This window comes from Prionailurus viverrinus, chromosome B2, assembly GCF_022837055.1.
Source record: "Prionailurus viverrinus isolate Anna chromosome B2, UM_Priviv_1.0, whole genome shotgun sequence".
Lineage (NCBI taxonomy): Eukaryota > Metazoa > Chordata > Mammalia > Carnivora > Felidae > Prionailurus > Prionailurus viverrinus.
The window spans coordinates 47156215-47181347 of NC_062565.1; the positions used below are offsets into that span (position 1 = coordinate 47156215).

Here is a 25133-nt window from a genome sequence, read left to right on the forward strand (position 1 = left end):
ACTCAAGGTAATATTAAAGAATAATCATACTTGTCTTGCCCTGGTTTTTCAGGCCTCCATAAGTGAAGTATCTCTTGTACTTCAAAGGTCAGACCCTACCTGTCTTAGGAGAGGTGGTCACAGATAAAGCCATCTGAGGAAAGTTCCATGGATATGACCTGGCCACTGCTCACCTGAGGCAAGGCCACCTCACCCTCTCTTCTATGATCAAGATAAATGATCACTCTGGCATACAATTACAGCTTTTCTTTTCATATTTAAAGCACTGAGAGGAGACTTCTATTATTTAATAGAAGAATAAATATTGATGCTGAAAAGCATTGAACCAACAATTTCAATCCTGGAACTCAGTTTGAAATTAACATTAAGATTGGTGCTCATATTGAAACAACCTAAATGTTCATTCATAGAAGAGTTGTTCCATACGTACAGTTTTGAAATGCCATGGAGAATTAACAAGAATGAGGTAGATCCATACACACTGAGATAAAACATAATACATTGTTATAAAAAGCAATTCACAAAACCATAATATAGAATTGTCCCACTTATATAATATAAAAACATATATAAATGATACACATGTAACATTTCATAGTGAATACATCCAGAGACTGGAATGAAGTAGTATTTTCACATTTCTCTCTACACACTTCCATTTCATAGTGTGCAATCATCTGTCTACTGCGTAACCTGAAAGAAAGGTTGTGTCTGTCCGTAAGTAGTGGCATAGCAAGACTGACCCAGAGGGTCACATCCAGGAGTCTGGCTTGTCTGAACTCAGATGGGAGAGCCTAAACTGGAAGATTAGGGAGAGAATGGAAGGGGAGCAAGGGAGAATTTCCTAGGATGAACAGAAGGCAGTGAGGTGAATTCTTGTCCCACTGGCAAGCAAACACTAGCAACAATTTGCCCGGTGCTACACTGCCAGCTGAGGGTCTCATGCAGCTGAGGGACTAATCATTATTTCACCACAATGGGACTGGGAGGCTTTCAGGAAGTTACTTTACCTTTCTAAGTGTCAGTTTTGTTATCTGTTAGGAAATGGGAAGGATCGACTAAGAGTAAATGTCATATACTTTGGTAAAGTTGAATTCAAGAGAGCTGTGCTTATGCATTTCAGCTTCATGGCTCCATCCAAACTTGGAGTACCCAATCACAGCTCCCTGAATGAAGACATAGACTTTTCTTTTTTTCCAAGGATGTTCAGAGTGTCCTGAGCCTTCTCCACTGTGTTTTAGTCAGTTGCTTGGGTCTTCTAGACTATACCCTTGTTGGGAGGACATTGAGAAGACATGACCACCAGTTGACCCATAAACTGGGCCTGGGCAATTGGAGGCTCCTCACCCCCTCTTTTGTCCTCAGAATGTATGTTTCACATGTTGTTCCCTTACTAGGAATCACTTCAAGGACAAAACCTTGAGAAAGTAATGTGTTATTGAGACCATCTGGATTATGTACATGGCAGAACCCCACTGAGGATTCTATATAAACTCTTAAGATTTTAATGGCAGGTAATAGAAATCTACTGGTCTTGCAGCCACCTAAGATAAGTCTGGGAACTCCCAAGGTTGCTAACCAACACCCACCTTCCCCTAATTCCTGATGGACAAGACCCAGTTCCATTTTGGCAATTGAATCAGTGACAAATGTTTTTGTTTTTGTTTTTGCCTCTAAATGGAGTATAATTTTTACTTTTGGATAAAAGGCTTTTGGTACAAGGTCACCTAGAGCAGGGTACAAGAGAGCACAGTAGGTGAGGACAGTATATATTAGAGGCTAATGAGAGACAAATCTCAACTGAATCAATACAGCAAAGGTAGCTAAAAGAAAAGTGTCTCTGGTGCCAGCTTAAATAGCCTGGCTGAGTCCTGAATGGTTCTGCAGGGAGGAGGATGGGAGTAACATGGAGAACAAAGCAACTGTCTGTGGAAATGGAGCAGTCTTTGGTGTTGTCACTCGTTTCAATGCTTGATTCCACCACTTGACTGAAAAGCCATTTAAGCATCCTGGGCACCATTTCTCATCTGTAATTGAGGATCATAACATGTTCTTCTCAGAGCGATTGTCATTGTTAAATGTAAAGTGGCCAGAACAAGAACAAATACCGCTTGTTCACCTATGCTTCAGTTCTTCCTCTCAGTCTCCTCCACATCTTTTCTTTTGATTGAGGGCTTCCTTTTCACAGGGTGCCATAGCCTTTTATTCAGCTGTCTTCTCCCTCCACACGAAGTTCATTGTGAATGAGAGTTTATTCTCTTATTACAGAATGATTTTTGGTTACCAGAGCATTTGATGCGAATACCAACCAATCAGCATAGATATTGGTCAGTATGCCATGTTCTTAATGCCTCAGAGAGCATGAGTTGAGAGACCCACATCTCATGGTCTCATGTAGGCTCCTTGGAGGACTGAATGACCCAGTTAGAAGAGTCCTTGGCCTCCATTTCATTATGTGTGTTGTTCTGGATTATCTTTAATCCCTCCCATTTAGATCAAGGGCTTATCATAACCTGGCTCTCATATCCTTAATAACCATGTAAATCAATAATGTCAGGATCTAGGCTCCATCCACAGTTTCACCTAAAATATATGTATTAAGCCCTAACTCTTCTTCATCTTTATAGGTTTTTTTCCCCCTTATATCTGTTATCACTAGGAAAACCTGAATGAATTTGCTGTAAGCAGATCCTTATAGAAGTAACGCAACTAGAAACATAGAAAAGCACTGGAAAATGACAGAGAAGCTCATAGAAAATAGACAAAGATTTTCTGTAAGCTAATGTAAAGTGAAGCTAGGAGTTTCCCGTATGCTCAGTATTCTTAATGAAATTAACATGACCTACTGTTAGAAAGGAACTTCTAGTTTTAAACAGTTGGGATATGCTTAGTTGAATAAAGTCTCAATAATTTCTTTTTTCCAATTTAAAATTCTTATGAGGTATATCCCATTCAATGGAACTCTCATAAGAGAGGTCAAAAGCAGAAATAATTTTAAAAAAATACCACAAGTGAACAAAAAATCACTCGCTGACATTGTCTGCTGGGAGAGGTCATGGAAAGGACATGACTGCCAGATGACTTGAGAGCTGGACCTGGCCAATCTGAGGCTCCTCACCCCTCCCCTGTCCTTGGAATGGATGTTTGTCTGCCTTTCCCATAGCCGGAGCCATTTCAAGGGCACAGCCTTGAGAGATTAAGATATTGTTGAGACCATCTGGACTAAATTCATGACCGAACCCAGTTAAGACCTCTATATAAACTTTTAAGATTCTGGCAGGGAGGTGTGAAGATCTACTCATCTTGCAGCCACCCAAGACAAGTCTCATATGTAAGCTCCCTTGTTGATTAAAACTACCACTTACCAGTCTGAAGTGGTCTGCCCCTTCTTCGGTCTCTCCCTGCCCTCCGAATATAGGGCCATTTTCATATTTTACCAAAGCTCCTGAGACTGCAAACCAACATTGTCTGACCTTCAAGTAAGTAGAGAAAATCCAGATTTGTGATCATATGAACTATGCCCTGCACCTGGCATTTCAAAATATATTTTAGGGACCAGTCCTCCAAGTGTCATTTAGTGTCTCATGCAACGATGATAGCTTATTGCATGTAAAGGTGAAAATTGTCACTGCAGTGTGTACAGTTGATGGAGAATAGAAGCGGCCTCCTCAGTAGCTAATAAAAGGCCATCTGGAGATTGCCTTCAACAGTGATGTTACATTTCATTTTTTTAATGCACTAGAGATTGCATGGAAAATTAGGTTTTGTGAAAGCTAGCAAAGTGGCATGTCTGTTGCCTTTCCTTGGGACTTTGTCATTTATATTTATGATATTGTTTCTAAACTGACAAGGTGACTCAAATCAAATCCATTTATAGAACTTACTTTGGATATGCTGCTGTAGATTTCTAGATATCACAAATCCACACCTTAGAAACAAACTAAATATCATACCTTATGTACTAGTGTCCTCTGATATCTGTAGTAGTTAAAGTAAAATAGAAAATTTGATATTTTTCCTTCCAGTCTTAACTGAATGAAAAATTTGTCCATTGTCATATTGGATAACCTGCACATTTGTTTTCTGTCTATCCCAGGGAAATAAAACCAACATTCTTCGGTGTTTACTCTTTCTGAGATACACATTCATATAAAAAAACTCAAGGAGGATATTAAAGTATTTCTTAAACTGAGGCTCAGTAGTAAATAGATAACTTGCCCAGAATCCAACATGTGGTAAGAGGCTGAAACAGACTGGGTAAGTCTAATGCCCAAGTCTATGCTCTTTCCACACCTCAACATGAGACACTGAGATTGAGCCAAGAGACCACATCCTGGGTGCATAACTATAAAAGCCTACAGAGGAAGCTTGATTGATGGGACAGAGAACAGAAAAGGAAAATGTATTTTCATATCGGAATAAGAATCTTAGAAGTCATTATACCCATCAACACCCACAATTCGGTTAGTTCCACAACACTGGCTCATCTTCGCTATCATTTAGTGGGACCTTCGGCAGACACCCAAAGTGAAATTTTTTTTCTTTTAGCCCTGATTGTGCATGAGTGTGTGTGAGGACACACACTCAAACACACACATATGCATCTGTTAAAAATACTCAAATTGTTGGGGCGCCTGGGTGGCGCAGTCGGTTAAGCGTCCGACTTCAGCCAGGTCACGATCTCGCGGTCTGTGAGTTCGAGCCCCGCGTCGGGCTCTGGGCTGATGGCTCAGAGCCTGGAGCCTGTTTCCGATTCTGTGTCTCCCTCTCTCTCTGCCCCTCCCCCGTTCATGCTCTGTCTCTTTCTGTCCCAAAAATAAATAAACGTTGAAAAAAAAAATTAAAAAAAAAATACTCAAATTGTTTAATGAAAATAATTTGACAGAGGAAATGTACCCATACAGAGAAAAGGGTGCAGGCAGCATTCCTTAGCACACTATTTGCTTTCCACTCTTGGTTCCCTACAGAGCGCAGAGTTCTGTTATTGCTATCTCTTTAGGAAGTGTTCTATCATACACGTGTTGGACTCTCCTGGTTCTTCAACTAAATTTGGCCTCAGTAAAGCCATATTTTCACTGGGGATAAGGGTGGGAGAGTAGTAGGGTGCATGAGAGCATAAGCTGTGCACAGGTGACTTAAAAAACAAAACAAAACAAAACAAAACAAAACAAAACAAAACAAAACAAAAAAAGGCTTGGCTGCCAACTTCCCATTATGCAGGAAAATCCATTGCAAAGTATGCCTGAATCTTCTCTTTTTCTCTGCCCCTACGCCCATTCTAGTACTGACACAAATACCCTGTTTTCTCCTTTAGCTCTTTTATAATCTCATACAGATCAAAATGATGTGTGTAACAAGATCAGATATGGATTGTCAATACCTTTTCCAAGATATTTGCAGTTTACTCTCAATTCTACTGGAATTAGAGATGCAGTCTCCTGTTAAAGTAATTTCCAGCATAACTAAGCATGCAGGGAAGTGTATTTGGGGACAGCATCTTTGGAATCATAGTATTTATTTCTTCTCTTGGTCTACAAATTTACTGTCCAACTGAATAGCAACTTGATGAGAGTCAGAAATTTTGAATGAGTAAAAGGTCATTTTTTTTATCAAGTAAACCATGGTAATTCCAATTAGTCACATCCTCAGGAAAGAGATCTCACTGAAAAGTTTTTACTCCAGTGAGGAGTGAGTCATACCCACAAATTCACTTAAAGAACCCTTAAAGAAGCCTTAGCAGAGTTCTTAGCAAATATAAGTCTAGAATTATCTCAAATGTTTTCTGGCATTTTGTAGGACAAAAAGGATACTTTGAATCCTGGACCAAAAAAAAGAAAAAAAATCCTTTTTAGTCCTGAATCTTTGCTTCATAATCAAAATAAATATTCTAGTCAAAAAGCCTGGGTTTTGAAAATGAGACCTGTCTTATTGTTTGGGCAAGCCAAAATAAGAAGTGATTAACTTCTCTCGCCTAAAAAGGCAGGCAACAAACACAGCTTGTCTTAATTTTCAGGGCTATTGCAGGCACCATCTCTCTGAGCCATTTTATTTAAATGGTGCTGACAAGATAGGTATATATGTACAGCACATACCTGAAAAGTTTTGTTTTCTCTCCCAAACTACGGAATGATTTGCCAGTGATGGCAGATTCCTTTGTGACACATATTTAATACAATGACCCTGGGTTTGAGTGTGAGGTTTACAAAATTGTCTGAAACTGAGAGGTGTATTCTTAGCTATAACCGCATTTTTAGTAAGAAATAATTACAGATTCCAAAACAAGAAATATCTCCCTAATCACAGACACCTTGGCAAATCCTAGGCAAAAAGGGAAATGCAAAATATCTCCTTTGCCTCCTATCTCACTGTCATTTTAAAAAAGCTATTATCTATCACAAAGCCCTTAGTTATAAAAAGGATATGAGAGGAAAAATTCTTATAGTTTTTAAAACTACAATTTTTAAAAAATCTCACAGTAAGATGTTAATAAGTGATAAAATCCATACCCTATATTTCAACCTTATCATGAATTGCATGCTTCGACTACATTCACTGCCCCCATTTCCCTGAATAAGCTGTTTCCACATACCTGTTTTACGTACTCACACTTCTGGCCACTTAATCTCTCTCATTGTTTTAGGGTCCAGATGTTGTCTCCTCTTTGAAGCTTTCATTTCCCCCACAGGAGAAAATTAGCAACTCCTTTTGTGTTCTCATGGCACTACATGGATACCTCCTTTACAACACTGTAGTCATAGTTTCCTCATGAGCTCATCTGCTGCAAATTGGCTACTAGCTCCCTGAGAATAAGAATCATGTCAAATGCATATATTATGTTTATTTCCAAGGGCTAGAAGTGAGGCTAGCGTAAAGTATAACAATAATAATTACTATGGAAAACATTTATTAGTCTTTTACTGTGTGCCGCACAGTTCAAAGCAGGTTTCGTGCATTATCTCATTTAATCTTTAAAACAAACATTTGACATGGGCTCTCTCATCATCCCTCTTTTAAGACAGAAAATTGCAGCAGAATACATGCAGGACTAGGACAGTGCAAGACTGCAAAGTAAATGGCTCCCCCTGGAGTTTGACAGTGTGCAACCTGTGCACGATTAGCAATGGCCTCTTAGTCTTTTAGAATTGAGTGTAAATGTTTAATTTAATATTAGGCTTTTAGCAGATGTATTTACAATTTAAAAACATATTTTTAGAGGTCTTTGATGCCTTAAACCAAAGAACACTTTAGAGGCAAAGAGAGTCATCTGCCTAGTGTCCTTTTAAACTTATTGTCTAGATAACCATTTATTCTGACAGAAAATTGTCACTAAATTGCTCTGATGACCATATGGTCTAATAAAATGACAAAACTAAATAGGCAATAGGACAGACTATTTAAAGTCAAGTAAAGACAATCCAGAAAGCCTAAGAATGTCATTACTGTTACTCTTCTCTTATACCCTCCTAAGCAAGCTCTAGGCTAAGCTTTTTGTTCACAGAAGGAAATAACAACAAAGATGTCTTTTTGTTATGCACATATGTAATGCTTACTGGCTATGTGCAGCTTAGCTAAAACACAATGAAATCTATGTTTTTATTTTCCAAAAGTAATAGCATATTGGAATTTAACAAATGGTAATCAACCAATAAAAGTGTATATTACATAAATTCATGACATTTACCTTAATTATATTTTGCCAATGATCTCAGAACCAAAAGGGTATTATTAGAGGGTATTGTTATTTCAGATAACCCTGAAAGAAGTTACTAAATTCTGCATTGCTCTTTTTTAAGGGCTTCAGGGTAACTTGGGTTTTGTGTTGTGTGTAGATACTCTTAATATCATGCCCTGATCTCATGTTAAGTGGTAAAGGAGGTCAGTATAACAAGGGGTTTGAATGCAGAGGGAGGAAATAGGCCGTGAATAATTAGAGACTTAAAATGAGTTAATGTGAATTAGAGACGGATTTACTAAGTAGAATTCAGTAATAATCTCATATCCAAGGTCACATTCTAGCTTCACTGCTAATGAACTCATCATTTTAGCACAAATGCAGCACAGTTCATGAACAATTATCAACACGTAGTTGTACTGACCACAAACCACAATCAAAAAGGATGACATTGGGGCGCCTGGGTGGCGCAGTCGGTTAAGCGTCCGACTTCAGCCAGGTCACGATCTCGCAGTCCGGGAGTTCGAGCCCCGCGTCAGGCTCTGGGCTGATGGCTCAGAGCCTGGAGCCAGTTTCCGATTCTGTGTCTCCCTCTCTCTCTGCCCCTCCCCCGTTCATGCTCTGTCTCTCTCTGTCCCAAAAATAAATTAACGTTGAAAAAAAAATTAAAAAAAAAAAAAAAGGATGACATTAGGTGCATCTAAGCAGATTATTAAAGAGATGTGCTTTTCCTGACAGTGTTCGCAGAGCCTATGGGTCTCTAGGATGGGGCATTAGTTCAAGAATGTTTTTTTCAGGGAAACAGAATAATCCTGAACTTAGGGAGACACCTACAGGTACAGCAGAAAAAAATAAAAAGAGGATCTAAGAAACAGAAAACAATAGCATTATGTTTATTGAGGAAAACCAAAACGATTTTTCTTTGAAAAGATTTTTGATTACTGAATTTTTCACAGTTAGGCACAAATATTTGTCTAATGGATGGTTCATAATTCTTTGGAAAGGAGTCAGGACTTGTCTATTGGTGGAAATAATGTTAGTTGTTTCCATCATCATTTTTACTGAGTGTCTACTAGATAGTCACAAGTGTTTTTAGTCATCACTTTGATAAGTTTTTTCCCATTTAAATTAAAAATATACCGGGTAAAATAAACATATTCTACAGTAGCAGACATTTATGTCTTAACATAAGTAGTTTTATTAGATCCCTTTTGTGTTAAGAAAAAGTTTTCGAGTAGTATGAAGCAGGTGGGAATTTGAAGATGCCAGTGAGGGGTGGCGGTGACACATGGCATAATCTTGTCTGTGGGTAGATAGAGCTGTTTAACAGCCCCCTCACCTCTCCTCTCTGTTATATGAGTCCCTGTTCCCTGAAATGGAAATCAGAGGAAGAATTCATCCTGTTTTCTTTGGTTTTGTTACTTTAACTCTTCTACCTCCAGGCAGGTTTTGTTCAGAAGGGATGCCTCTTCAAACATCTCCTCCACTTCCTATATTTGAGAATATTTATATAACAATGACATTTCCAGGAACTAGCAGGGAAAGGATTTTGATGTACCCTAAAGACATCATTCTATCATGCTTCCAAAGCCAGAAAAACTCTAGTATTGACAAAAAGATCACTGGAAAACAAATCCCATCATTTTTCCTTTTCCCGATTTTGACGTTATGTCAGTAAATCCAGTCTCGAAATCACTGCACATCAAAAATGGTCCACAAAAGAACCACCATAATAGGTGAGGGGATACAGCAGATTCCACACAGTGAATACCCAAGGATCAAGAACCTTTTTTTTTTTTAAGATAGAAGACAGATTCTGTCAATTCAGTCTTCCAAAATAAGATCTTATCCTCTCCATGTTTGTCGTCTCCGAGCAGCACCTGAGCAGATAAGTTTAGATACCAAGAATATCTCTATTACATTATTCTAACAGTCTTCTCTCAACTCCAGTCTTGTCCCCATTAAAAGGCATCTTCCACACAGCTGTTGTGCTAAACACAAACCTCGTCAGATTAGTTCCTTAGTAAAAACCCTTATAGGATTCTGTGTCTTCAAGATAAAGTTCAAATCCCTTAACTTGCCTCTGTACACAATCTGGCTTCTGCCTACCTTCCCAGCTTCATGCCTTACCATTCTTTTTAACAATAGTAATACTACAATAACAATATTAATACCATTTATAAAATATGTAGCATATGGAAAGACTGTCCTAAATACTTTTATTGTGGTAGAATATACATAAAATTTACCTTCTTCACCATTTTTAAATGTACTGTGGCTTTAAGTTCACTCACATTGCTGTACAACCACTGCCACCATCCATCTCTAGAACTTTTCATCTTCCCCAACTAAAACTCTATAACCTTTCAATTCCCTAATGCCCCATTCCCTCTCCCCAGGCCCTAGAAACCACCATTCTACTTTCTGCCTGTGTGAGTTTGACTATTCTAGAAATCTCATATAAACAAAATCATTTGTCTTTTGTGACTGGCTGATTTCATTTAGCATAATGTCTTCAAGCTTTTTCTATGTTGTGGCATGTGTCAGGATTTCCTTCTTTCTTAAGGCTGACTAGTATTCTAAGTATACACTACATTTTGTTATCCACTTCTCTCTCAAGGACACTTGGGTTGCTTCCACCTCTGGGCTATTGTGAATAAAGCTGCTATGAACATGGGTACACAAGTATCTATTCAAGACCTCACTTTCAGTTCTTTTGCATATATACCTAGCAGTGGAATTGCTGGACTGTTTGGTAACTGTTCAGTGTTTTTGAGGAATTGTATCATTTTCTCCAGTAGCGACAACATTGTACACTCCCACCAGCAATGTACAAGGGCTCCGTGATAATTTTAGGTAATAGGTACTTACAACAGGTAATCAATTTGACTGGCCATGGGGTGCCCTGATTACATATTATTTCTGGGAGTGTCTGTTAGGGTGGTTCTGGATGAGATTAGCATTTGAATCAGTGGATTTAATAAAGTAGGTTGCCCTCCCTAATGTGTGCGAGCATCTTCCAATCTGTTGCGGACCCGAATAGAACAAAAGGGGCACCTGGGTAGCTCAGGTCAAGATCTTGTGATTTGGGAGTTCAAGTCCTACATCAGGTGAGCAAGACCTCTGCTTCAGGTAAAACACAAGACTTGGGTGTCTTGAACTTGGGACACTTGAACTTGGGAGTTCAAGTCCTACATCAGGTAAAGCAAGAGCTCTGCTTCAGGTAAAACACCCTGCTTTGGGTGAGTGCCACTTCTCTCTCTCTCTCTCTCTCTCCCTCTTTCTCTAAAAAAAAAAGAAAGAAAGAAAGAAAGAAAGAAAGAAAGAAAGAAAGAAAAAGAAAACAGGTAAAAGGCAGAGGAGGGAGGAATTCACCCCTTTTATTTCCTGCCTCACTAACTGATTTGGGACACTTCATATCAGCTTCTCTTGCCCTTAGGCTGTGCTTTACACCATACACTCCCTTGGTTATCAAGTCTTAAGCCTTGGACTGTACCATTAGCTTTTATACTCCCAGCTTACAACATCATGCTGGAGAAAGTCATATATTAACAACCTAAGCACATTCATCTTAGGAAATATTTATAAGCATCCATTCTCCTGGTCTTGAGCCAAGCCCAGCAATAACAGAGTCACATGTTCACGCCCAAGAAGAAAGTAAAGTCAGATTTGAAGCAATATTCTGCCATTTCTCCCCTGTTCCAACTTTTGGGTCTAACTTAATATTCTTATTGAAATAATTCTGGTAGAGTTTGGTTGAGGACACAACCACAATATGTTTCTCTACATAAATATGCTTCCTTATTTTTTCCAAGATAGGTGTAATTATTTTATTCATATATCAATTTTATCATGCTCAAGTCAATATAATGCTAAACTGAAGAATGAGACTAATCAGAAACTTGGGGGAGGGTAAAGTTTAATTTTTTTTAAATAGGAAAATAGTTTTGTAAGAAATACTTCAGGGGCGCCTGGGTGGCGCAGTCGGTTAAGCGTCCGACTTCAGCCAGGTCACGATCTCGCGGTCCAGTGAGTTCGAGCCCCGCGTCAGGCTCTGGGCTGATGGCTCGGAGCCTGGAGCCTGTTTCCGATTCTGTGTCTCCCTCTCTCTCTGCCCCTCCCCCGTTCATGCTCTGTCTCTCTCTGTCCCAAAAATAAATAAACATTGAAAAAAAAATCTTTAAAAAAAAAAAAAAAAGAAATACTTCAAATAAATATCATGACTTTCTGAAATAATACCACTGTCTAGAGTTTCTGATGAAGTACTGAGCATGTATTATAGAGTTTTTAAGTATATTTAATTTTTAAAGTGAAACTGTACATACACGCTTATAACATCACAAAATTCTTAAGTCAGGTATTTTAATGTAGTTTTAAGAAAGTACGTATCAGGGGTTGAATTAAATTGAAGACACAGTTTTACTCTTTGACCATCATTGAAAGACTATTCTAGAAAAAAAGCTAACTCAAAAAGAGGATGTTACACAGATTTCTGCTTCTTTTCCAAACACTTCTCAATATCACCAAGCACTTGAACGGCAGCCTTTGGAATTCGAGTCCCAGGACCAAATACACTGGAAACTCCAACTTCAAACAGAAATTCATAATCCTGTTGAAAGAATTTGTTTAATTAATAAAAAGAGACAATATTTAATTTCAAGGAAATGAAACAAAAGGGCAATAAATGCTGCCCTTTCTTTGTCCCTGATGCCCCCAACTGTCTCAACTGGTACACTAATGGCTTCCGGGGTTGAAAAATTCTTCCTTCACTGGGATTGCTAATAATAGCTGCCAGCACCCTTTGTACTCGAAGTCATTAAAAGAACAAAGCATACTCTGCCCCTTTTCCAAATACCCCAGTGTGTGGTATGTGGTAGGAAGTTGTATGGCCCACTCATTGAGAACTTCTGAGCCCTAAGCCGTATAATTTTTCTCACCTAAATTTTTACTACTTGTCATTATTTGTGTTCAATTCAGTATCACATTATAGGTTTGAGCTTATAAGGCTATTTATTTCCTCTAAGGTATTTTGTCTGCAACTCGTGAATGGTGATACTCTTCTTTTGGGGAGTGTTTTATTTTGTTAATTTTTTTTTTTTTTTTTTGAGTATAGTTGACACACAATGTTATATTAGTTTCAGGTGTAAAAAAGTGGTGATTCATGTTTATACACTATGCTATGCTCACCACAAATGTAGCTATCATCTGTCCTATCACTATTATCATATTATTGACTATATTCCTTATGCTGTCTGTGTCTTTCATTACCTTGACTTATTCATTCCATAACTGGAAACCTGCATTTCCCATTCCTTTCACCCATTTAACCCAACCCCTACTCCCTCCCCTCTGGCAACCACCAGTTTGTTCTCTGTATTTATAGGTCTCATTCTGCTTTTTATTCACTCACATATTTTTTTTAGATTTCATATATAAGTGAAATCATATGGTATTTGCCCTTCTCAGTCTGACTTATTCCACTTAGCATAACACCCTCTAAGTCCATCTATGTTGTCATAAATGGCACAATCTCATCCTTTTTATGGCTGTGTAATATTCCATGTTTTTAACATACACATACATACACGCACACATATTCAATACAATTTGAATCTTTTTCAGTGAGACTACAGCCATATATTTGTATATAAAAATATTTAGGTGTCATAATGATTTCTTTTGAAAATGAAACCCTTCACACCCCACTGCTTCCATATCTTAGCTACTGCAAATAATACTTCAATAAACATAGCAGTGCATATATCTTTTCTAATTAGTCTTTTTGTTTTCTTTGGGTGAATGATGCTGCTTTGAATTTGGCTTTGTGAAGAAATCAGATTTTCTGTAAACAAAGATTAGCTCATTTAAAAACAAATTCTCCCATGTTGCTGTTGCTATTTGTTACTTTATTTTAAACAGTTTGAGTGAAAAGATTCCCAGGACACAAACACTGCTCCAGGCTGTAGTCTGTTTAAAAGTTGGAGTATCTGTAGCTATAATATTGAGTTTTAGGATATCCTCTAAATCCCTGATCCTTATCCACAAGGGTGATCACATATCCTAGGACATTCTGGTTTGTGCTTATTGTTGCAGTACCCTCTTTGTTTTTAGGAGTCCTTTTTCTATTGAGGTGTAATTGACATTTAATGTATTAGCTCTAGGTGTACCACATAATGATTCAGTATTTGTGTATATACTGAAAAACGATCAGCACAGTAAGTCCAGTTAACATCCATCACCACACATAGCTACAAAACTGTGCATGTGTATGTGTGTTGAGAACTTTTAAGATTTACTCTTAGTAAGTTTCAAACATGCCCTACAGCATTATTAACTATAGTCATCACGGTGTATGTTACATCCCTATCACTTATTTATTTTCATAACTAGAAATGTGTAGCTGTTGACTACCTCCACTCACTTTGCCCATCCCCTTTCCCCTTGCCTCTGGTAACCACCAATCTGTTCTTTGTATGTAAGAGCTTCGGTTTTTGCATTTTTTAAAGATTTGCATATAAATGAGATCATATGGTATTTATCTTTGTCTAACTTATCTCACTTAGCATAATGCCCTCTAGTTCCACCCATGTTTTCACAAGTGACAAGATCTCATTCTTTTTTTATGGCCAAATAATATTCCATGGTGTGTATATACCACTTCTTTATCCATTCATCTGTGGATGGACACTTAAGTTGTTTCCATATCTTGGCTATTGTAAATAATGCAGGAAAAACAGAGGGTACATATATCTCTTTGGGTGTTTTCTTTCTTTTTTTTTTAATTTTTTTAATGTTTATTTATTTTTGTGAGAGAGAGAGAGAGAGAGAGAGAGAGAGAGAGAGAACGAGTTGGGGGAGGGGCAGAGAGAGAGGGAGACACAGAATCCGAAGCAGACTCCAGGCTCTGAGCTGTCAGCACAGAGCCTGACATGGGGCTCGAACTCACAAACTGAGAGATCATGACCTGAGTTGAAGTCCGATGCTTATCCGACTGAGACAGCCAGGTGCCCCAAGCTAGTGTTTTCATATTCTTTGGATAAATACCCAGAAGTAGAATTGGTGGATCCCATGGCAGTTCTATTTTTAATTTAAAGAATCTCTGTACTGATTTCCACAATGGCTGCATCAGTTTTGATCCACACCAACAACTCACAAAGGTATCCTTTTCCCACATCTTACCAACATTTGTTATTTCTTTCCTTCTAGAAAGAAGAATAGCCATTCTAACAGGTATGAGGTGATAACTCATTGTAGTTTTGATTTGCATTTCCCTGATGCATCTTTTCATGTACCTGGCTGGCTACCTGTATGTCTTCTTTGGAAAATGTCTATTTAGATCCTCTGCTCATTTTTTAATTAGACTGTTTTTACAGCACCCTTTTTAATAGCACCCATATTTGTTCTCAAAAGTGGTCACATTTAGATGATAAATTAAATGGTCATGCTAATTATCCCCAATGACTTTTTTGCTGTTTCTTTTATTTCCTTGTAATACTCTTACAATATTATAATTCTTCAATGATACTTAACACATCTTATTTAACTTTTCTTCTTCTAAGTCTGAACTTCTAAGGGCAGAGAACATTTCTAATCATTCTTATAACCTCAACATTTGACACATTAAAGATACCTCAAACACATCATTATTCTTGGGCAGGTGCTATAGATTTAAGATTTCATAAAAAAACTTGACGAAACAATAACAATGATCTCCAAATTGGGGACGGCCAAATGGATAAGTTATTTCATTCTATCTTTCCTAGTAATGCTATGAACCATTTATTCTCTCACCTGACTTGTGGACTTGGAAGGTGAGCTCACCTGGAAGAGGACCGTGAAATATTGCAAATGGAGAAAGGCTTCTTGACTTACCTAAGCCTTAACACAGCCTTATAAAATATACTTTAGTGAGGGGATAAAATGTAAGAAACAAGTAGATCTGAGTAAAGGGTATACAGGTGTCCTTTGTACTATTTTTATTATCTATTAGTTTGGAATTATTTTCAAATAAAAAGTTGTTATTTTAGGGGCATCTGGGTAGTTCAGTCAGTTAAGTGTTGGACTTCGGCTCAGGTCATGATCTTATGGTTTGTGGGTTTGAGCGCCGTGTTGGGCCCTGTGCTAACATCTCAGAGCCTCAAGCCCGCTTTGGATTCTATCTCCCTCTCTCTCTGTCCCTCCCCTTGCTCACGCTCTGTCTCTGTCTCTGTCTCTCTCTCTCAAAAATGAATAAACATTTAAAAAAAATAAAAAGTTGGTATTTTAAAACATCCTCCACTGAACTGGCCGGGAGTATCGTATTGCCTCCTTCATGAAAGAAGTAGGCATCACGAGGCTGCTAACCTTGCTGAAAATACTTGGAAGCCACTGCTTTTAAGAAGGTTAGAAAATCCAGACTATAGTAACACATACTGGTGAGGACAGACCATATTTATTTAATCAGGCTGCAGAAATGGTGAGCTCCACAGTGGCAGTGGCTAAGTCGGCTTGATTAGCTACTATATATTAGTGCTTCCTAATTTAAAATCTAAATGACTTTCAACTGAGTAAGTACATTACTTTATATATTTACTGAAAATAGTGAAAAAAATGTGTAAATGTTGATTGCTACAATTATATTATAAAGGATACTCATATTAACACACAAGTATGTCATTACAGAAAATAATCTTTAGTCTTTAAACTCATAGGGAAAAAAAAGTGTGTAAAATACCTACAAATGTTCTGAGTAATTCAAATATCCAGAGGGTTAACACAACTTGTGTGAAATATATTTCTTGAAAATGTCAGCTCACTTAGATAACAGGTTTCTGTTTTTTCTCAACTCATATTTCAATTTCAATATTTTGTGCAGCTTAACTATTTTGGTTCTTAAGTTTTAATATCATGTCTAAGAGCTTAGATATTATAGACTCTAAAACTGCAATACAGATATAAGTTTCCATACACAGACAATAAAGAATAAAAGTCCTTTATATTCCCAAATAGTCAACTATATTTGTGAAAATAATAGGCAATTAACAAAGTTTTGTGTTGACTATATCACTTTAGTATAGTGTTGTTAGAAAGAATAAATAACATAGCTTGCTTGCTAGTCCTATGTTATTATCAGTGTCACAACTTCATACATATATTTTCTGATTTCATAAGTAGTATATAAGTAACTATTGTATATTCTGAGTGGTATGGAGGAAAAAAAAATAGTAGACCTCGACATAAGATCATATTTCACCAAGAATTTCTGCTACTGTCTTTGTAGCATCTATCAATTATTTACTTAGAGCAATCACATATATCTTCTACCTCTGTATGTTTTCTGTTCTCAATAAAAAAAGAAAACTTGACATAATGAAAAACTGGATTGGAAACAGACCAAATTTAGATCTTAACTAATTATTTTAACTGATAGATAAGGTAATATGTGGAAAGTATCCCCCTACCCCATTAATAAATTAATTGGCATCATTGATTGTTACCTAGCATTCATTTCTCCTTTTCTAATAGGATCCACATTTTTGTTCAAGAATCCACCTCTTCCCCAATCAGCCAATAATTTTCAGAACAGGCTGATTCTATTTATTTCTGAATTAGGATATTTTTGGCTCTAAGAAAACTATACCCCAATCAAATTAGCTTTAATGAAAAAGAGGTTTTATAAGACCATGTAAATGATACAGCTCTGAGTTAAGGCAGTATGTATGTATAGAAACATGAAAAAAATGAACAAGGTAGCTACTCTAAGACAACAGAAGCAAGTGCTGCTGACTGGTTAACTAAAGGACTCACTTCATTACCAGGACAAAGAGTGCTCACTCTATCTGTGGCTAGGAGTTGATATATGCACTGTGTGTTTACCATTCTTCTCTATTCTAGCTGTGAAATTTTATTACTTTTATCCTATTCCTTTTCCATCATTCTATACCAAATATGAAGGAAGTACATCTCTATCTAGGTTACTAGTTTGCAAAGAGGTAATTCTCTCATAAAGAGAAGCTCTGCATACTGTTAAGTTAAATTATACATAATGAATTACAAGATAGTTTGAACAGAAAATACATTGGGCACTTTTGGACTCTTACTACAATTTACTTAGTAAAATCACCAGGAAATAATTTAGATCAAAATCTACAACAATTTTATCTTTAGCAAAAGTATACAGTAAATTGGAACTACATATAAACTAATATTACTCAGGATTCCCATCATAGCACTAGAAAAATACAGGCGATGAAAAATACCTGTGGTGGTATCACCCCTCCACACATGACAAGAATATCTGGCCGTCCAAGGGAGTTAAGTTCTCTGATGAGCTCAGGAACTAGGGTTTTATGACCAGCAGCGAGCGTGCTGACACCCACGGCATGCACATCTGCATCCACAGCCTGCTGGGCCACTTCTCGGGGAGTCTAAACAATTAGAAAGTAAAGAGACAAATCATCAAGTTATTCCAAAAAGTATTTTAAAACTGTTACCTAGTAAATTAGCATTCCAAGGTTTTCCTCATTAAAAGTCTTGAAGTGAGTATAACCTCATATTTCACCATTCTCAAATCATAAATACCAACTCATCCAATTGATGCAATAAACAGCAGGGCTGTATCGCTTCTAGCCCTAGAATTATCAATTAGATTTGTTACATCAAAATATAGTTCCCCCCAAAACTTTTAAGACAAAGAATATAGGCGAAATACATTATCTATTCATTACAATTTTTGAAAAATACATCTGTTGTCTTCATTATCAACATTTATTGAGTGGTGATGCAGTACAAGACAACATGTGATAGTATCTATGAAGAGGTAAAAGACCAAACATACGATTCAATGTGAAAAGTGAATCTCAGGTTTTAAAGTAGAATGGGAAACAGGTATGTTAGCAAGATGGCACACTAAGAAGCTCCAGGACCTCCGTCTCCCACGGAGACACTGAACTGACAGCAACATATGAATCGAAATAACCTAAGAACGCTAGAAACTAGTTAAGGAGCTATAATACCCAGGCAAATGCATAAGCAAGAAAAGAGATGGTGTCAAGAAGGCTGCTTTTCACGCATTAACTGGATTTAACCAGTGTGGCATACACAGTCATAAAGAATATTTTCATGTATTCAATTATGAATTGAGTTACCCAGGACCATATTCATTCCCTGCAATGAGTCTGTAACATTTGCTCTTGATAATTTACATGCATTTAAATCACTTCATATAGGGGCGCCTGGGTGGCGCAGTCGGTTAAGCGTCCGACTTCAGCCAGGTCACGATCTCGCGGTCTGTGAGTTCGAGCCCCGCGTCAGGCTCTGGGCTGATGGCTCAGAGCCTGGAGCCTGTTTCTGATTCTGTGTCTCCCTCTCTCTCTGCCCCACCCCCGTTCATGCTCTGTCTCTCTCTGTCCCAAAAATAAATAAATGTTGAAAAAAAATTTTAAAAAAATTAAAAATAAAAAAATAAATCACTTCATATAAAAGACACATACAAGTTTCTCATTGTAAATATACTGTAAACTGAGAAATTGGGGAAGGAGAAGGCTATCTCAGAAACCACTTGCACAATAAGCTCAAAAAAATTACCAAAAATCTGAGAATTTTCTTAGTTTGGCAATATTTTAAGCCTCATAATTTCAGTGTGAAAACAAAAGATTCTACATTCTTGGTAATGAAGCCATATTCAAGAGTATCTCTAAGAAAATCACACAGCAGATTGGTAAAACCTAGTCTGTGAGAAATATAGCCTATGAAATTAAAACCATTGAGAAAATGTGCATATTGTTGATATTGAGTTGTTAAAAGTAAGAAACCTAATTGACTTACACATGATTGATCATTCATATCATCCATGTTACCAAAACGTATTAGATTAAAATTACACTTAATTCGTTTCCATGCTTTATGCTTAGATACACTAAACTGTATTTTATGTCAATAAATAGTGAACATTTTAAAACTTTAAATCTAATTTTTTTTTTTAACGTTTATTTATTTTTGAGACAGAGAGAGACAGAGCATGAACGGGGGAGGGTCAGAGAGAGGGAGACACAAAATCTGAAACAGGCTCCAGGCTCTGAGCCGTCAGCACAGAGCCCGACGCGGGGCTCGAACTCACGGACCGCGAGATCACGACCTGAGCTGAAGTCAGACGCTTAACCGACTGAGCCACCCAGGCGACCCAACTTTAAATCTAATTTTAATGAAATCAGACACAGAACTACAGGATTCTACCTTCATCCACAGATAAGTTTTTCTTTTTTTTAAATGATATAGTATTATATTAACAAATTTGTGGTACTAAAAGGCAAATTATATTTTTATAGATGGCATGCAATAGGGAAATAAACTTTTAGCTCTTTGAAAAGTTCTTTTAAATGCCAATTAATGACCATCATTTTTAATTACTTTCATTATATATATATATATATATATATATATATATATATTTCCCAAAAGCTAATTTTTAAATATTGGAAATGTATTATATTTGGTCAATATTTAAAACAAACAAAAAGCTGAAGTAAAAGGGAAGTAGCATATAAATAAAAAACTAGAATGAGAAAGTAGTCAACTTAAAGGAAGAATGAAAGCAATCTCAATATATGTATTTACTTAATTTAAAATATATTTGAGATGCTTAACAAAACCTACCTTAAATGTATTTATAAACTTACCTACGAACACAGTTCAAGGACATATCTCCATAAGTTCAGGCTAACTGAATTTCTTCTAGACACTCTAGAGTATTATTTAAAAATTCAAAAGGGAAAACTCTTATGGGAGATTCTACAAAGGGCGCGCCTCTTCAGGAAGGTTATTTCTTTACTTGTAAAAATGTAATCAATTTTTTAGTCTTCATCTTAGCTGACTCATCCACAGCATGGAATAATAGTACCTCCTTTTCCTTGAAATTCTCCTTCCTCCTTAGTGTTCATCCCACTACTCACTCCATTTCCTTTTCCTCCTTTGCTGCCTCCTTCTCTTTTTCCTTTTATTTGTTCAAGTTTTCATATTGCTACCCACACTCTTCATGAGAAGTTAAATGAGTTCTCATGGTTTCAAGTACTATTTACATACTGAGAAGTCTCAAAATCTTATTTATAATAGAGGCCTCTCTTCTATGCTCCAGACATGTATATCCAATTTACATGGCTGTCTTCATCTGAAAGTTCCATAAGCTGATTCTCTTAAGCCTACCTCCATTCCCCATAAATAACACCTTTATTAAATTTTCTTCACGATCCTGGCCAACTTCTGCTAAGACCCTGACACTGCCTGTGGGTAAGGTCTGCATTGCTTCTCACTCATTACTGAACATCTTAAGTGGACTCCTTGCATCTAGGAAGCTCCTCTCAATCTGCTTAAGAAAGTGATTTTCCTGGAAAGTGAGCTTTCTAAAGTATAAATTTGATTGTCACTCTACCTAGACACCTTTGGGATAATGTTCAAACTCCGTAGAATGGCATACAATTGTAATCTACACACCACCCCAAGCACTGTATTCTAATGTTACTGAACGCCCTACAGTTACCTGAAGGTATCATGCTTTCTCACGGTTCTGTACCTTTGCACCTCTGCTCAAGCCAACGCTTTTCCTAGCATGCCTTTCCCTGCCTTGCTCTCTATGCTTCCAAAGGCACAGCTCAAACATAAGTTCCTAGGATACTTGGGTAAGTTCCTTGTCCAAATGTTAATTACAGTAATTATTACTCTGCTGTGTTTACTGATAAGTAAATCTTTCTCTGTTAGAAGCCTGTAACCTCCCTGAAGACAAAAATCATCGTATCTTATTCAACTCAGAACCTAGCATCTGGTAGATGGTCAATAAGTATGTAGTGGATAAAACTTTTACTATGGAAGTTATTACAATGTACTCAACCAAAGATATTTTGTAGAGAAGATTAAAGTTGTATCATTCTATAGAGAATTTCAGCTTCATTTACTTCTAACAAATTATTATCCTGTTGGGTCAAAGATTCTGTGACTAAATAAAATACTACTAGAGAGTAACTAAAAAGAAAACCTACCTATGAATCAAGCTCTCACTCTGATGGTTGATTTCCCTTTTAAAACATTTTTCATCAATCTGATGTGGGCTACCTTTTCCACAAATTATCAGACAAATATCAATAAATAGTACAATAAGATCTTTGAAAGTAATCTTCAGTTTTAGAAACCTAATAACAGTTTAGTTACTGACACTGATTTTTACAAAGTATGAGAAACAAGTACATTAACACAAATTCTATTTCTTTCTTATTTCTGTCATAATTAACTGGATTATATGCATTCAAAAATAAATTAAGGAATTTGTGGAATTCATTTTCTTCTTTTACACCTTGAAAAACATCATCATGGTTTATCATCTTTTTTACTATTTTTTTCTAAATATAAGTGATTTACTACATTCTTTTTGAAGTTATCCCAACATTTTAAGTACCTGAAAAAGAGGACCTATGTCCACATCAAAACCAAGATCGGCAAATCCTGTAGCAATAACTTTTGCTCCTCTGTCATGTCCATCTTGTCCCATTTTTGCCACAAGAAGACGAGGTCTGCGACCTTCACGTTCCATGAATTTATGAACCCTAAGAACATTTTAAAATATAATAGTTATTAAAAAAATAATAAAATAAAATAAAATACAACAGTTATATGTTAATTGTCCAAAAGTAAGATATAAAATCTATAATGTATTCACAGTAAATCTTTCAAGTTTATGTAAAAATACCTTTTTACATTCATTACTCACATTTTATGAATATCTCTATTTTACATTGAGAATTCCATTAAAGCCTGTATATGCTTACCACCTTCCCTCACAGAGGAAAGTCTGAAAGATGGCCCAGCCTGTAAGCCCATAATACTTGAGAACATCACAGTGAAGATGAGAAAATGACAATTTTTTCCTTCTTAAACCAGTCTCCAGCGTATAATATGCATAAATATTTAAAAAGAAGCTTAAAAGTGCCTTTCAGAGTCATTCATACAAATGTAACTCACTGGCTGCTTTGAGCTGTCCATATTTCACCTACCCATCACAAGTGTGAACCTCTTCAAGCTGACTGCAATGTGGTGATTTCTAATGACATATAATCAAAATACCTTCTAACTTAAACCAATAAATTTACAGCCCAGATGAAAAAATACATTTGCTTTTGTTAAAAGAAAAAAAAATCCATTTTGATGACTTTCACCTTGGATGTTTTGGTATTTATCCCATCTATAAGTAGTGACATAAAAAGTGGAAAATTTGTTATAAAAGTTGAGAAAAACAATAATCAGGAAGCTACATTTACACATGGAAAGCATTATCAATTTGTATTAATTTATAGTTCCTAATCATGCTTGACAATACTATTTATTGTCCATTCAGTGAGACTGATTTTAATTTACGCATAGATGGTTACCAAATTATTTATTTTCAAACGTGAAAATTATTTTATAACTATTTGAAAATTAAACAATTCGAATAAACTTAAGAATGTAAGTATACTATAATAAGGAGACTGAAATTTAAGTATCTGGGGGATATGAAGCAGTATCAACGCTAGTTGAACAAACATTTATTTTAATTAGAAACTCTTAAAGGGAACTATAGTGAAAATTGAAAATATTATTTTAGTAAACCTACAGACTAACGGGAAAGTCCATTCAAATGTTTTCCAAATGGTATGTGAGAAAATTAAGCCCGCAACTGATTCATTGGGATTATGTTCACAGAAAAGATGGCATTCTGGTTTAAGAAATCTCATTTATTACCTCTGGATAGCAAATGATATCTCTTTACTTTCTCCAAATTCCTGCCGATAGGCTCCACTGACCATACGATCATTAGCTTTATGTTCACCAAATACCTTTTTCATAGCATCTGTGATTTCTCCAACTGTACATCTAAAATATTAAAATAATAAAATAGAGGTCCTGTTAACATCATTATTTGAGATAAAAAATATTTACTTTAATATTCAATATAATAGGACACAATTTATTACCTAAAAAGTAGGCTATCAAAAACTATGGTATATGTCTTTCTCTCACTGATTTATTTTACTTAAATAAAAATGTTTTCTACTGCACTGATGAAAGCTTCTTTCCTCAGATTACTTATGAAAAATGATTCTGGATGCCTCTATACATAGTAATCTTTCTCCCTCTCTTTTTTTTTTTTTTGGTACAAAAAGGTGATTTTATTAAAGCATGGGGACAGGACCCATGGGCAGGAAGAGCTGTCCTGGGATAGTAAGGAGAGACTGATTATATACTTGGGAGTTGGGGAGGTAAAGTCAAGGGGGAAGTTTCCAAAGGGATTTTCATATGCTAAAGAAGAATCACAGGGGGCCTAGCCATTGTCAACCTAAGGTTGTTTTTCCCTCTAGCAAAGCATTAACATTAGGACAGTAGGGAATTTAACATTTTTGAAACAAAAAATGGCTGACTTAAAAACTATAAATAGACAAGCATGTAAAGATTACTGAATAATTCACCAATTAACAATACAACTAGGGCAGGGGGTGGGGGGTTTGGGGAGGGCTGGGTGGTTCAGCTGGTTAAGCATCCAACTTTGGCTCAGGTCATGATCCCACAGTTTGTGGGTTCAGGCCCTGCATCAGGATCTGTGCTGACAGCTCAGAGCCTGGAGCCTGCTACGGATTTTGTGTCTCCCTCTCTCTCTGCCCTTCCCCCACTCTCTCTCTCTCTCTCTCTCTCTCTCTCTCTCTTAAAAATAAACATTAAAAAAAATTTTTTTTTAAATACTACAGGGCAAAGAGCAAGATTCCCATTGATACTTTTTGATAAAAAGTCTTTTAGCATATTCCATTCATTTGTTTATTAATTCATTCAACATTTATTGACTGTCTAATATAGGGCAAGCATGGTAAGTGCCAGACATATGGTGACAAACAAGACTGGGGGAGGGGGAAAAGAAACCTGCTCTCACAGAGCTTACCATCTAGTCAGAGGATACAGACAATACATATGAACTCAATTAATATGGATTTCATATGATAATAAGTACTATGAACACACTAAAAAGGTGAAATCTGGTGTCTGGAAAAGCTATTCTGAAGATAATGAAGATAAAGCTTTTGAACTAAGATCTAAATAATGAAAAGGAGAAACTGAAGGGAACATAAAGGAGAATGGAAAAGTGTTTGAAAAAGAAAATACTAAGTGCAAAGGTTCTCAGAGGTAAAAAAAGAAAACAAAACAAAAAACCAAAACATGTTCTATGTTTTAAAAATAGAAAGAAGGACACTGGGGACACAGCATAATGAAGGAAGCAGAATAAGGTTGGGTCAGAGAGAGAGGCCAGAGTCACATCTCACACAATCCTGCAGGCCATCGTAAGATTAGGTTTTAATTTAAAAGCATGAGAAACCTCTGGAGGATTTTAAGCACAGAAATCACCTTATTTAAGAAGTTAAAACTGAAAAACAAAAATAAAAACAAAAACCCAACCCACATACTAGTTATC

General features: G+C 36.5%; 1 protein-coding gene across 3 annotated transcripts in view; it reads right to left on the bottom strand.

Moving 5' to 3' along the window:
* Positions 1–12017: 12017 nt before the first annotated feature.
* Positions 12018–25133, bottom strand: part of MMUT (methylmalonyl-CoA mutase) — a 35757-nt gene continuing 22641 nt past the window's right edge. For all 3 annotated transcript variants that reach the window (XM_047858944.1, XM_047858945.1, XM_047858943.1), the window contains exons 10-13: positions 23417–23548; positions 22095–22242; positions 17911–18078; positions 12018–12281 (exon numbers count right to left, since the gene is read on the bottom strand). In XM_047858944.1, coding sequence (XP_047714900.1) covers positions 12153–12281; positions 17911–18078; positions 22095–22242; positions 23417–23548 — 577 coding nt within the window. In that variant the 3' untranslated portion in view covers positions 12018–12152. The remainder of the gene's footprint in view (positions 12282–17910; positions 18079–22094; positions 22243–23416; positions 23549–25133) is intronic.